The sequence below is a fragment of the Merops nubicus genome, unplaced genomic scaffold (assembly GCF_000691845.1).
Source record: "Merops nubicus isolate BGI_N331 unplaced genomic scaffold, ASM69184v1 scaffold28791, whole genome shotgun sequence".
Taxonomy (NCBI): Eukaryota; Metazoa; Chordata; class Aves; order Coraciiformes; family Meropidae; genus Merops; species Merops nubicus.
Genome location: NW_008588175.1, coordinates 23,518 through 37,717, shown reverse-complemented (window position 1 = coordinate 37,717; position 14,200 = coordinate 23,518). Strand labels below are relative to the sequence as shown.

General features: G+C 37.9%; 1 protein-coding gene across 1 annotated transcript; it reads left to right on the top strand.

Annotated features, from left to right (window-relative positions):
* Window positions 1-3,939: 3,939 nt before the first annotated feature.
* On the top strand, window positions 3,940-11,062 carry SPRED1 (sprouty-related, EVH1 domain containing 1; the record flags this gene model as incomplete). The annotated part of the gene is made up of 2 exons (XM_008949194.1): window positions 3,940-4,098; window positions 9,292-11,062. Coding segments are annotated over 2 exons (819 nt in total), but the record flags the coding sequence as incomplete, so codon positions are not given.
* Window positions 11,063-14,200: the final 3,138 nt, after the last annotated feature.

Below are 14,200 nucleotides of genomic sequence, written 5' to 3'. Positions count from 1 at the left end.
GAAATGTGAAATAATCTACCCTGGACTCTGTTTTGGTTTTATGGAGAAGAAACTACTGTATTATAAAATACTAAAGGCACAGTTAATGAGTTGTCTGCGTGTAGTTCCTTGTCCTAAAATTATTTGGATTTTTTTTGTGGAGTAGTATTCAAAAAAGGAGGAACTTTTTTGTTTTTCCACCAGTGTCCATAACAGCCGTTTTACCTCTCAAGCTCCCTCTTATTTCCTCAGAGTTATTCTTTGTGTGTTAATTTATTAGTCCCTTCCTTGGAATCAGTAAAAACCTTTAGTATGCTTTAAATATTCAGGTAGAACAGCTTTGGAAGAAAGCAAATCAAACGCCTTGTTTTTTACTTTAAACTGTACAAAACACTCAGAGTAATCTAGGTGATATTTCAGTCTGTCAGAAATGCATGCCTGTATTTATTATACAGAGATTATAATAGATTATTATAATAAGAGCTTCTTTGCCAGATATTAAAATAGTTGCTCCATCAGTCTTAGAAATAGCTAAAGTAGAACGAAGTTATTCAGATGTTTTTGAAACCTGTATGATCTATTCAAAATTTAAGAATTAAGGAAAAAAACATTTAAATGCTTCTTATATTGGTAAGCATCAAACGGCAGATTTTCAGGCCTCATGGGCAGTAAGTAGAAGTGGGATGCAGCGGAAATGTGTTCTCTCATCCTTCCTTCTGTGAAATCGCTAAACTTACTCAGGGCAGAACATTTTTTTTAACAATGTTTGCAGAACAATGTTGAATTCTCTCCCAGACTTAACTCTGGCAAACTGGAAGAAGTAAGGAGAGAAAATCTGAAGAAGAAGAGAAGCTCAGTCTGGTTTTCATTTTCTCTACAGCTGTCATCTGGCTTTGAATTCTACTGGAGAGCTACAGCTGGAGTCATTTTATTGCTTTACCCGGCATCCTTTTGCCTGCGTGCACAGAAATGTTTTAGTAGTCTTGGAAAAAAATTCAGAGTATCTCTTAGCAACCATAGGACAGTAATTATTATACCAGCAGCTGGGAGCAAACCAGATTTCCGTTGTGCATTAAAAACTGGCGTAGGTTACTTTACAGATGATACTGAATAACCTATGCCAGGGCTGTACTTTGCAAGCTGTCCTTAAAGGATATTGAATGTGGGCGGTGTAATTGCTTTGGGCAGTAGAAAAGGGGAACGTGTGCATCTGTGTTTGTGTGTAATATTCTGTGTATTTAATATCCCAAGCTAGTTCTTGTGGAAAACTTTACATGTTTGCTTTTTACTTAAATACGTGTTCAATACAATAGCATTTTTGTTTCTAGGGCCGCTCCTTTCAGTGTTCCCCTCATAAATGTGGGGTTTCAGGTGTTTATGACCTTGTCGTAAAACATCACATTGGAGCAGGAAGTGTCATCCAAAGAAAACCTTTTTAATATTAACAAGTGTGGTTTGGCTCTATCTAAACTATCAGTTTAATTAAAAATAACGGAGTTCAGGATATTCATCTGGCATTTCTGTAGATCTGTATAATGAATATTTATAGGCTAAATAAGATCATAACTGACCTAAATGCTTTGAATTTTTCATAATTACCAGAAGTTAGGCTGTGTCCACTTACCTGTAGTGTCTAGCTTGGTAGGCTGAGGGTCGTGCTTTCCAAACAGCTGTCTCAGGAGGTCTTGCCTTACAAAGGTCAGATGCCTGTCTCCTGCCACCCCCAAATTTGTCCTTCAAGTCAATTAGATTGGATTGTGGTGTCTGTGTGGAGATTTTATAGAAGCATTCCTTTATAATTGCTGTGTATAGGGCACAAAGGCTTGCTTTAAGATGAAAGTTTGTGTTTGGTACATCAGTGTCTGGTACTGGCAGTGAGCTCTTGTAATACATGATCAGTTCCTGTACCCTTTATTAGACAGAGCCCTTCTCGACTGTCAAAGGGAGTGTGTGTGTGTGAGCACGGGTATGTGTCCTTGTTGCTCCGTAGTCTATTTCTGAAGAAGAAAGGTGTGAATCACCTGCAGGGACAGGAAATCATGCAGGCTGTTGCAGACCTCACCAAAGGGCTCGCCACTGGCTCATGGGTAGCATGTGTTTTTTCCCAGGGAAGGAAGGTGTAGTATTTTTCCCAGCTCTCATCATCCTCCCTTGACCACTCAAATTGATAATAGCTCAGGGGGTACAGGGGCTGGGTACTTCCCACTGTGGCTTCTGTGAAATGGCTGCTAGGTGTTGTGTGTTCCTAGCTTAGTTTCTCCTTGTAAGCATTTACAATACTGCTCAAACAAAAACTAGTTGTAGGCATTTCTTCCTCACTCTGAGTGCAGCTCTCCTGTAGTTTGAAGCAGTGTTTCAGAATCTTTTCATGTCATTGGGCAAGGTACCCGCAGGAGTACCTCTTGCTAGGAAGATGTTTGATATTGCACTAATATTTGGTGCTTTTTGCTATTAAAACTAAATATACATCCATGAATTCTAACTCTTGCCAGTCAATTCAACATTTGTTTTATACTCCTTTCCAAATGGTGTTTGACCAGAAAATTTAATTTTGACAACAGGGTCAATTGCTTAGTGGTGTTGTCACGCTAAAGGATCTGGAAAAAGTACTTCCTTCTGAAGTTTTACCTGTCTTCAAAGTCTTTCAGTGGAACTTTAACTGAGCTATTGTCTTTCATGGGGTGTATGCTTCCTAGTATTAATTAAAGGTGATTGTTACTTAATTACTGATTTTAATGTTTTTCCATTCAGAGTGCTTCTGAACAATGTGTAAATTCCTAGTGATAAGACTTAATTTCTCCTAAAGATCAGCTACAGAACAGCTCTTTCTACTTCATCTAGATGTCTTGGAACTTGATAAGCTAGGCTTTTACATATGTGAGGTGCCAATGTAATCCCAGCATAAATTCCTGAAGTATTTTGATAAATGAAAACTAATGATTCAGTGTACTTAACTTGTCAAAACTTCAGGTTTGCCACTCTCTCCGTAGTTTTCTGCAGTATTTTTATTGATTCCCGCTTGTTTTCTTGATAAATACAAATCCTTACAATAAAGCTAAAACATTCTGGAAGTTGGATGCCAGAATTTTCTCAGCGCTATCGGATGATGACAGCCAGTTAACTTCACAGCATCTCTCAGTACAAACAAAACATGGTGCAGTACATTTTTTGGCAGTCCAGTGGAATTTGTATCAATATGCTGTACTGTATCGTAAGTGTATCCCAGTCAGTTAAGCTTAAAAGAATGGGAACTGTTTGTTTTTTCTATTCTTTTCAGAGATTGGATCACCTCACAAGCCAATATTCTCCCCAAACATACTTCCTGTTCCTTATTCTGAGAGGCACATGTCCTGCAGATGTCTCGTTATGTTCCCACATGGTCTCATTTTTGTATTAAATTGCCTGATATAACCTGAATTTCAAAAAGACAGTCATTAGTTGTTTAATACATGCTTGTTGTAATTAGATATCTTAATCGAGCCAGTATATGTTAATAATTACTTTCTGTTCCTTTCCAGCTGATCTTGCTTTTAATTGATTAAAATATCTGATGAGCTTTTTTTTTTCTGATTAGTCTCAGAATATTTTTCCTCTAGTTGCATATTTGTAAATACCAGCAGCCTTGTGGGTAGTTACAGAAAGCCTAATCTCAAACTGGGCTAATCTTTCCTTCCTTAAAGAAGTTCCTCAGTCTGATTTGGCAACTGAGTTAAAGGCATGTGTCTCTACTGCCCCACTTGTGTATGCTCTGCAGGGAAGGAACTTTTATTTCCAAGGCTGACTAATAGTAAAGAAAATGCTTGCCTACTTTTAAGTACTTGAAAAATGTGTTTTTAAAAATACTTAGGTGCCTCTAACAATTTTGTAGAATATTAATGCATTTATGTATGTACTTGGGGGCTTTGTTGTGGTATTTGTATAAATGCAAAATCACTTGAAGGGAGTTCTTTTGTATTCTAGACTACTCAAGAAAATACATCGAGTTCATTAATGAAAGATCACCTTTTCCAACACGAAACTGTAGTAACCAGTGAACCTTACAACAGTGCAAATCTAAGGCCTTCAGCATTTGAGGATTTCAACACCAGGAGAGCCTGTTTTCCTGGCCAGCCTAACCAGGTAAGGCTACCAACAAAAGATGTTCTCAGTTTGCGTGCTGCATTGGTGGCACAGTTAAGTAGTTTTTGATAAGACAGCTCTTATATGTCACATAGTCCCAATATGTTGTGGTATACCCTCAACTTCTTGAAATCATCAAGACAAGCTTTACAGCTGAAATTACAGCATTATTGTGGCGGAGGTAAAGCTTTGTGAAGGCATCTACCTGTGCTTGTACTGCAGCAGACTACATGAATAAATCTTTCACTTTCTTTGAAGTCAGATTTCTGTATTGTAGACTTCTTATCTGCAGCCTTGAAAAGCTGTTCAGATTTGTCCAGAAAATGTTAATTGGCCATGTGCTCAATCTCAATTACTTTTATCCTAATATTGTTTTGATTAGAAATATTGAAAAGTATCTTTTAAATGGATATTTTGGATACATTACACAGTGGGGCTCCTTTGCTAAATACTTTCAGTGAAGCTTTGTTTATGCTTTCTAATTGGCTATTTAAACTAAAATACTCTATTTTGGTACAGAAAAGAAAACAGTGTATTGGTTATGCATGAAGCATACTAAGCTATTGGTAAGCAGATTCTTAAAACAAAAAAAAGCCAGTAATGCCAGGAAAGCGGATGTACAGACATTTTTTTAGAAGAGGTCATATTTACAAAGTATTGGATTGGAAAGGCAATGTTACAGCTTTTCTTTTTAAAGAATACATACTTTGCTTTTTTCTAGGCCTCAAAACTTAGTTTTTGTAGATTGTAGAATTAGACTTAATAGTGAGTTGGATAAGAAGTTGAAGGTTGTATGCCTAGAAGCAAACATGTGGGAAGCTTTTTAGAATAAACTTAATAACAAGTCAAAGAAGAATGCAAGTTCAAGTAGTTGTGAGCATGACATCAGAAGATGTTTCTGCTCCCTGAAAGAAAGCTTTTTAATACCCTTGGTTATTCTTGCAAAGAAGGATAGGATTATACTGAAGTCTTGTATCAGCTGCTTTCTAACTGCTTTATTGGGCAAAAGAAGCAAGCATTGTTAGCTAGAGAACTAACTAGACATCAGAATTCATAATTTCAAGCGTTATAATCGTTGACTGGTTCTAATTATCTCTTTGTATAAGTCACCTCGTATTTTTATTCTGTTCATCAAGAGGTACATATTTTTCCCTCTTCACGTTTTAAAAATTTTTTAAATTCGTAGAATAGATGGATGATGAGGTTATTGCAGAGAGCACTCAACAGCTAGAGTAACCAGTGAGGTATGTGCTGTTAGTCTTCATTGAGTTGTAAAGAAAAGTTTGGTAGCCTGAGTGTTTTAAGAACACATACAGAACTGGCTACTTAGAAAATGATAACTTAAGCTGCTCTATACTGGGTAGTCCTGATCTGATGGACATTAAATAGGGATTTCTTTGAAATGGCAATGCTAGAATTCAGTTCTTGTAGACTGAAGTTATGGGAGAATCCATGGAAATTTAAGTAGACGTTCTTCAAAATATTTTTCTCATATTGTAGCACCACCTGCATCTGACATTCCATGCTCTTTGCATGGGCCTGTGGTGCACACATTTAGAACACAGGCAAGTCAACAAAAACCTCGCATTCGGTATGTGCACATGCTGCACTGTCTCTGCTGAACTTCATGCATGCGACCATGTGGCACAGCAGATCTTGAGGTAAATACCTCTTTTGTTTCAATTTTGTATAAAGAAGTCTGACCACTTACTGTGCTTGAATAACTCAAGTACATGCTCAGACTGAAAGTGATTCATGACAGTTCAGTTCTTTACCTGTAATACTTTGACTGTTACTAAGAAATACCCAAGTCCCTCAGCTCTTCAGCTTCTGATACACTGATGTGTGTTTAACTTAAATTTAGTACTTCGTGATGATATATTTAGCTGCTGGTGTCCTCATACTGCAGAGCTGCAAGCTGAGCAGAGGCAGGCAGATCTCTTTGAGGACAATCAGTGGAAGCTACAGTGCCAAGCAAGTGTCTGTGCCTTCTTTCAAGGTGCACCCTTTCAAATAAGGTGTAATACTAGCGAATTGTGTCAACAAAAAAATTTCTGCCTGATTTCCAGTTGGGTAATTATGTTCATAATGAGATTCTCTGTGGAATTTCAGCTTACTATAATATTCTTCCTCCTTTCCTACTTTAGCTGTTACACAGAGAAGGTACTTGTACAGAGTTATAATTTTGAATGGCGAAAGGGCTGTGTGCATTACTCATTGAATTTTGCTGGTATTTGTATCTAACTGAATCTGGACTCTGTATTGTTCTTAAGGTTTCACGTACCTCATACTTTCATATCGGTCCCATTAAACACCCAGCGTGCAAACGCTTCTTATTTATAAAGCTTCCAACATTTCCCTTGTTTTTCATCATTTCCCGATTGCTTTCTTAAAAAATAATTTCTTAACGTCAGTTGCATCGAGAATGTAATGCTGCCTTGTTTGTACCATGTCAGACCTTAAGCATTTTAGTAGGTGTTTGGCTGGGGACTTGGAAAAAAAAATAGTTCTATTTATGTGGTGCGTCCTACTCAAAAACTCTTCGAAGACTGAGGAGATGGCAGATTTTACAGTTGTTAATATTTGTAGTGGTCTTTAGTGGCTATTAGCTGTCTGGGAAATGGGAGTTTGAAGGCAGGTGTTTTGTTTGATGTTTTGGGATTTTCTTTTAAACAATGGGTTTTATTTAATGTCTTCTATCCATGTGTAATATTCTGTGTGGACAGTGAGGACAGGGAGTGATTCTTTATGCCTGTAACATACAGAATAGTAGTGACTTTTTTTAATGCTTTTTCCCTTAAAAATTATGCTGTTAACTGTTCATAAAACCCAAATACCTGTAGCTAGTTATTGGTGCTAAACCAACAGGCTCTTTCTCTCGAGTTGAGAAGCACTCTGCCTTTATAGGCAAGGAAGAAGCCTAACTGCATGCATCGGAGTCGGTGATGCTAGCAGGATAGGATATAACCTTTCTTCACTCTGCATCCGCCAGACCTTTTGGAAGTCCAACTATGTGGCTTGGAGCCAAGAAAAAAATATTATTCTTGGCATACTCCAGTTGCAACTCCCAGGGCAAAGCAGCTCTAATTACAGTTCTGTACTTAAAATGTATAACACAAAGATTGTCAAGCAGGGAGGTGATGGTTAGAGCAGGCTACAGATACTCTTACATAATCAGAATCTGGCATATTTTAAGAAGCTATTCCTTGCTCTTCCCCAGCAGCCTTCCGTCTTCCTCCTCTGCCTCCTACCCCAAGCCAGGGCATGCAGACTTCAGTGTGGTAGGAGCATTGACATGTGCAAAGTGAAATGGAAGTGTGTTACCTTAAACATCACCTTCAGCAGTTGGCTGTTACGTGCTGCAGCAGATGAGGAGTGTGTAGTTTCACTGCTGTCCTAGACGATGGAATGGTGACACATCAGTTCTCAGTAGTTTGAGCCATACTAATACTGATGCTGAAGATGGATTCCCAAATAATTGATGATTTCAGAAGAATTTATAAGACTCTAATGGGATAGGGAGTGACATGGGGTTTTTTTTAGCCTTTTCTGTGACATGGTTTGCAGGCTGGGCACTTGACAAAAAGGTGGAACTTGACTTGAAGTTCACTTGTATTCTGGCTCTGATGATCATAGCCCCACAGTGTAGGAGAATAACTGCCTGCCTGTCAGGCAGGAGCACCAGGGCTTGCGGAGACTTCTGCTTTCTTGCTACACTACCTGCTATTTATGGGAGCTCCTTCCATACTCACATGCTAAATTTTTATCCTGTTATTATTTGTACCTTTTCTTGAAAGTCACTTGTAATGTGATTTTAGTAATATTCAGTGGCAGTCCACTACTGTCCTGGTTCTGTGTAAAAAGGGGTTCAGGGCAGGACCCACACAGAACAGAACTATGTACTCGCCTCTTCCCCCCCCGAGAGAGAGAGACGCTTTGGAAAAAATGAAGTATATTGTTTAACAAGGAACAGAAAACGAAAAAAGGGAGGTAAGGGAAATAATATATACAAAGATTAGGGGAAAAATACAAAAAATAAAATAAAATAAAATATACAAAACCCTCAGAAATGGTTCCAAGGTCCCACGGAGTGAAAGGGCAACTTCCCTTCTCGAGCTCCAGAGCAGGAGTGAAATTAGAAACCACTCCCTGCCTCTTATCAGAGTGTGTGTGGGAAGGGGAGGGAATACAATGGTTTCACCCCCACCCAGGGTCCTCCCAGTTGCTGGAAGGTCACGCCCCCATTCCAAGCCTCAAACCACAACTACCTTACACTTACATCTAAGGTCATAAGGATTTCAGTTCAGATGATTCAAATTTGCCACCTTCAATAACTTTTTCATGCCCCCCTGCCCTTTATCATAGGGCACAATAAACAATAACTCTCTCTTATCTCTCTGTTGGTTGTTTTGCATGTTTTTAACATGTTCTTTCTTACTTGCCTTTTGAGGTAAAAGGTCCTGTATTATGGCCAGTTAATTAGAAGTTGAGAATTTTAAAATTACTTAGATGTTTGCCTGCCAGTGTCTCTAACCAATTTAAGTAGGGGAGATGCATGTAGAAGCCACTGGTACTGATTGATCATGCTACTGAATATTATCCTTCACATGGCACAATCCTTACCTAGAATACAGCTTTGAGAATAATCAGCGAGTATTCAGTGCTCTTATTGCAAAGTGGAGGGAGTTTGAAAACTTAGAGCAAGAATAAAGGAAAGCTTCTCCTAGGTAACATAAGTAACCCAGCGTGAATGTATCAGAGAGTCAATCCTAACACAGTAGATCATCACTGATGTGAAATGAGCAAATTCACATAAGCTGTAGTTGATCTGTAGAATTAGGTGCCACTGTAAAGAGTTGAAACCTGAGCTTTTAGCATTTTCAAAGAACAGTGTCAAGTTCTATATGGATACCAAAACACCCAAAGTTCTTATGAGATACTAAAAACTCAGGAAAGAATACTAAATATGTAACTCCATGAGAATACTCCTGGTCCTAATTTCATGCAACAGGTTCATTATTGTGGCAAATTCCGTAAGTGGTACTAGTAAGAAAATAAGCTGAAATTTCTATCTTCAAGCAGCAAGGAAAAAAAAAATCCTGGGTTTTAATTTTCTAATCTAAGTCTTCCGTTGTAGGTGGACATAAATTTGGGACTTCACTATAGTAAACTTATCTTGCTTTGACATTTTAGGTCCCACTGAAGTCTATCAGACACGTTAGTTTTCAGGATGAAGATGAAATTGTTAGAATAAACCCTCGTGACATTTTGATACGTCGTTATGCAGACTACAGGCATCCTGACATGTGGAAGAATGACCTGGAGAGGGATGACGCAGACTCAAATATACCATTTTCTAAATCAGACAGTAAAAAATCAGACTATTTATACCCATGTGGAGATGGAACTAAGCTGAATTCCCTGAAAGACTCAAAGAGTTCTGTGGTATTTAAAACTCAACCTTCTTCATCAAAATTTAAAAACTCGAAAAGAAGAAAAGAGGATGGTGAGCGTTCCCGCTGTATATACTGCCAGGAAAGGTTTAATCATGAAGATAATGGCAGAGGAAAATGTCAGGATGCGCCAGATCCTATTAGAAGATGTATCCACCAAGTTAGTTGCATGCTTTGTGCAGAGAGCATGCTCTATCACTGCATGTCGGACTCGGAAGGAGATTTCTCTGATCCTTGCTCGTGTGACACTAGTGATGACAAGTTCTGCTTACGCTGGTTAGCACTGGTGGCACTCTCCTTCATTGCCCCATGTATGTGCTGCTACCTCCCCCTGAGAGCGTGCCACCACTGCGGGGAGGTGTGTGGGTGCTGTGGAGGGAAGCATAAAGCGGCGGGATGAGTCAGTCTGGTGCCAAACGGAGCTGAAAAATCTTTGTTTCCAGGAAGCATCTAACTTGGATTTGTGGAAGCTTTTTGGCAAGCTGAAGGGAATCTTCTTTCATGTAAGAGATGCTTGATGTGGAGGAAGCACCAAGACTTGTCAGACCTTGGCATTTTACAAGCGCTAGCCATGCCTAACTATTTCCTTTGAGCGCGTGGTGTTTGTCGCAAGTTGTGAAGGAGATTTTGCAAAGGAAAGCCTATTCTTCTTATTGGCTATAAAATGAGTATATAAACTATGATTATACTAAAAGGGATTAACTTTTGCCACTTTGTACATTCATGGTTTAGGTGAGGGGGCTCTTTTAAAAGGATTAAAACTTACCTGAGGGGAAATCTTAACTAAAAGTGCACTAGTGACAGTTGATTTAAGATTAAGAAAAGTTAATACTTGGCAAATGAGAAATGAAACTGATTTTAAGTGCAACTAAATCACTTATTAATAGTTTTTTGGAAGCGACTTTATGTATAAATAACAAATGTTTATATTTAACTAAGTGTGTAAGGTACGAATTATTACATGTTAAACTCTCCTTCCCTCTGATACAGTAGGTATGGACCATATCTACTGTCACATTCCACGGTAATATTTTAAATATTTAATTAGTTAATTTAGTCACATTTTTATTCCAGATGGACAAATTGATATTTTCAGTCCTGTTTCCCTTCAGCTACGGTTTGTGTTGAGTTGTATCCATACATTCTGATAATCTAAAAAACTTCAAAATATTAATTATTCTAGTCTTGAGTGACCAATATTTTTTTGTTAAGCACAGATGTAATTGTCTAAAATGTTCTTGTTAGAACATAACATTTATTTTTATATATAAATGACTTTGATTTCAACATAATAGCAAAACGGAAGTTGTTTCTGTTGCTCAACCAGCAAGTTGTTTTCTTTTGGGGTGTCCTCCAAAAATACTTTATTGCATATTCAAATGTTCATTAAGCGAAAGGTACATTAAGGCAGTTGTAACAAATTGTCATCAGTGTTCTTGTTTATCCTTCTGTTAAACTAGGATCCTGTTCAGCTGTTTATCAAGTACTATGATTAAAACAAAAGATTAATAACAAAAGTGAAATTGTTTTCATTATTTTGAACTGCAACTTTTTCTTACTTGAATGGGCAAGAACAAAGTACTGTGTGTGTTGTTCAGAAACAACAACAAAAGACTTAGCTTGAGAAATAAATTACAGCCCAGGCAAAATTGGAGTGAACTTTTTAATTGAGGAAATTTGGAGGGAGGATGGGGAAGGGAGGGAGGGGGAGAGGGAGTGTGCGTGTATGTATGTGTCTGTGTGGTGGTATATTGTGTACGATAGTTATGGCTTTGTACTAGCTAAGTGTTTAACTTTCAGATAATTAACTGATTACCCCGTAGAGAATTTTTTAAAACATTACATGCTTTACTCTGTCATGAAGCAAAAGATGTTTACTTCTCATTCAAGATGTGTAAACACTAAAACCAGTCATAATTCATTAGCAAAGGTGCCTATTTGATATCCCGGCTGGAGTGGGACGGACTGTCCTCAGTAGACTCCCGTATATACTCTCGTATATAAAAAAGCCTAATTGATTTTAAAAGATGCACATGACGTTCTTTTCTCCCTTCCTATGCATTTCTTCAGTATGCTGTGTGTAATTTTTTCCTTCTGCATGTATCTGTGCCCTTAATTTTCCTTTGTGGCCCAGAAGTAAAATGAGCAAATGTATATAACATTATCTGTCTGTAAAATACTTTTTAAAAGAAAACATTTATATTTATATTACAGCTTGAACTGACCACCTTGTGTACATAGATCATCTCAAAGTATTATTTCACATTGAAAAGAAGACAAATATGTTGATAACTGTAGAAGTTACGGAAGAGCTTCTAGTTTTGTATTACGAGTTGACTGGATGAATTAAGTCCAAGAACATGATACGGTAGCAGCAGTCTTTGTTTCTACTGTTTATATATTTGAAAGCTGCTACGCTGGTTGATTTTCATGCTTCACACATTTCAGCTAGACTGGGTTGCCTAGAATAGACTGTTAACTTTAAAAACAACTTTGGTAAACAAAACGGTGATGCTTTTCTAGTGAGTAAGAGGAATTTAGTGTTTGTAAATGCGAGGTTCCTAATTCAAGGTGAAGAGAGGTATGAACAACCTAAGAAAAGAACTTGCTGGCTGTATAGGAAAATGCTATAGGATTATGTTGTCTATATACTTCGGAAAGAAATGAGTTTAACACTTTCCTCTGAGCACTATATGACATAGTGAAACTCCTGGTCCTGTATGGTATTTTATATGAAGCATATGCTTTAATATTTTTATTGAATGTGTGCATTAATATTTTCACCTTGCATTTAACCACTTTGCTGCTAAAATGTTTTCACCTTTTGCTTTCCTGATCCATTTAGAAAGGGTTACTGAACTCACATATATTCACTTTTTCTTCTGGCGCTGGAAGTGTCAGCCTGCATATCCAGTTCGAGAGCAGCTAAAAGAACAGCAGAGATACGTGGTTATGTAAGAGCTGGTTTGAGTAGGATGCACACATACTTCTGGTGCTAGGAATCTTACCCACCATTACAATTAGGTGATGAGTAGTGGAAGGTGGACGTACAATAAAACTATTCCAGAATGGGCTGTTAGATCTGTACGTCTTTTTGTTTTGACAGCATGTAACATTTGTTCTCTCCTCTCTGAAAGATTTCCTTCAGCATTTCAGAAAAGAGAAGTTTCTTCCCCAATCCTTAGTCCTTCCCTTGCCCTTAACATCAAAGCTGTGGCTTGTCAGGCATGTAGTAGAAGAGCTTTGTGTTGCTTGGAGCAGAGGCCCGAGCCCATTGAATACTAAGTCCCTCGTTTATTGAAAGCCTCAGTTACCATGAAAATTAAGTATTTCCTCTTGAAAGAGAGGGAAGAAGTCAAATGATAGCTGCACTCGTGCACCATCTACTGGGGGGAAAACCATTTAGCTGCATTCAGGCATGATATTTGATTACATAGCCATTTAACTGGCTATCAGTGCACTACTTCAGCTACAAAAATACATTAAGCTGCAGCTACGAATCTACAAAATGGCTTACTGGGATTCTTTATCTCACCATGCTTCTCAAGTTTCATTATTAATACTGATTGAAAGTAAAAATCCTTTAACCATATATTTTGTTAAGTTCAAAATAGTTACAATGGCCTACTACACATGAGCATAAAAATCAGTAATGAAATTAAAATCCTTTTGATTCTGTCACTGGATTCATAAGAAAGATTTTTAATTTATTTTTTTTTCTCCCCTTGAAGTTCTTTCCCACAGCCAAGTGATGGAGTTTTGGTGTCCACACAGAGGGAGTCTGGCCTTTTGGTTAGTGATAGGAACCAAGTTTTGAGTCTGCACAGGTGGGTCTGTGCGCCCGGACATGTGATTCAGTAGTTGTGATGGACATACCTACAGCTGGGTGCAAGATTAAAGCAATATTCTGATAATAGTGTGCAACTGCTATGGTAACTGTTTAGTAAACAGCCACAAATGATGGTGTAAAACTTAAATGCCTTTCCAGAGCTTATGTAAAGGATGTTCCAAACCAACACAGTTGCCTCTAGAGAAGCCAAGGTCTCTTAAGAATGTCTTAATTTTGCACATTGGAAGATAACATTTTCATTTCAGATGTGTTCTCTACAGAATTATCTGTTCATGTTTACCTGGAGGGTAATGTTGAACTCCTGTGTAAATAATACACATGTTTAAATTAGATTTTAAATCTTTCCAGAGGTAAGGCACAATATGCAGCCAGTACAGCGATATGTTTGTATTAATAGAATGAAGATCAAGAGTGATGGCTGGCAACAAAACAGTAAATTTAAAAGGATGCCTTATGGAACTATTAGTCAGCAGCTGGGTGGATAAAACTTGGATTTCCTTCAGTACACTGATAAATGCAAGGACAGATTGGGAGGGCGTTGTTTGGTTTTGGTTTATCTGTTGTTTGTTTGTTTGTTTGTTTGGGGGGAGGGGGGTCTGGTTTGCTGAAAACTTCTCTTTAATTGCAAAAATCATGGTTCCTTTAAGAAATCAAAGCATTTGGTGAAGAAGCAGCCTTTATGTTCAAAGCTGCAGTATAGGCATATGTACATAGTTTTCCTCCTTTTGCTTGGTGCCATTTGCTTTCCACCCTGATGACTTCAAAGTGCCTCATGTGTATATTGTTTCCATTAAACCTC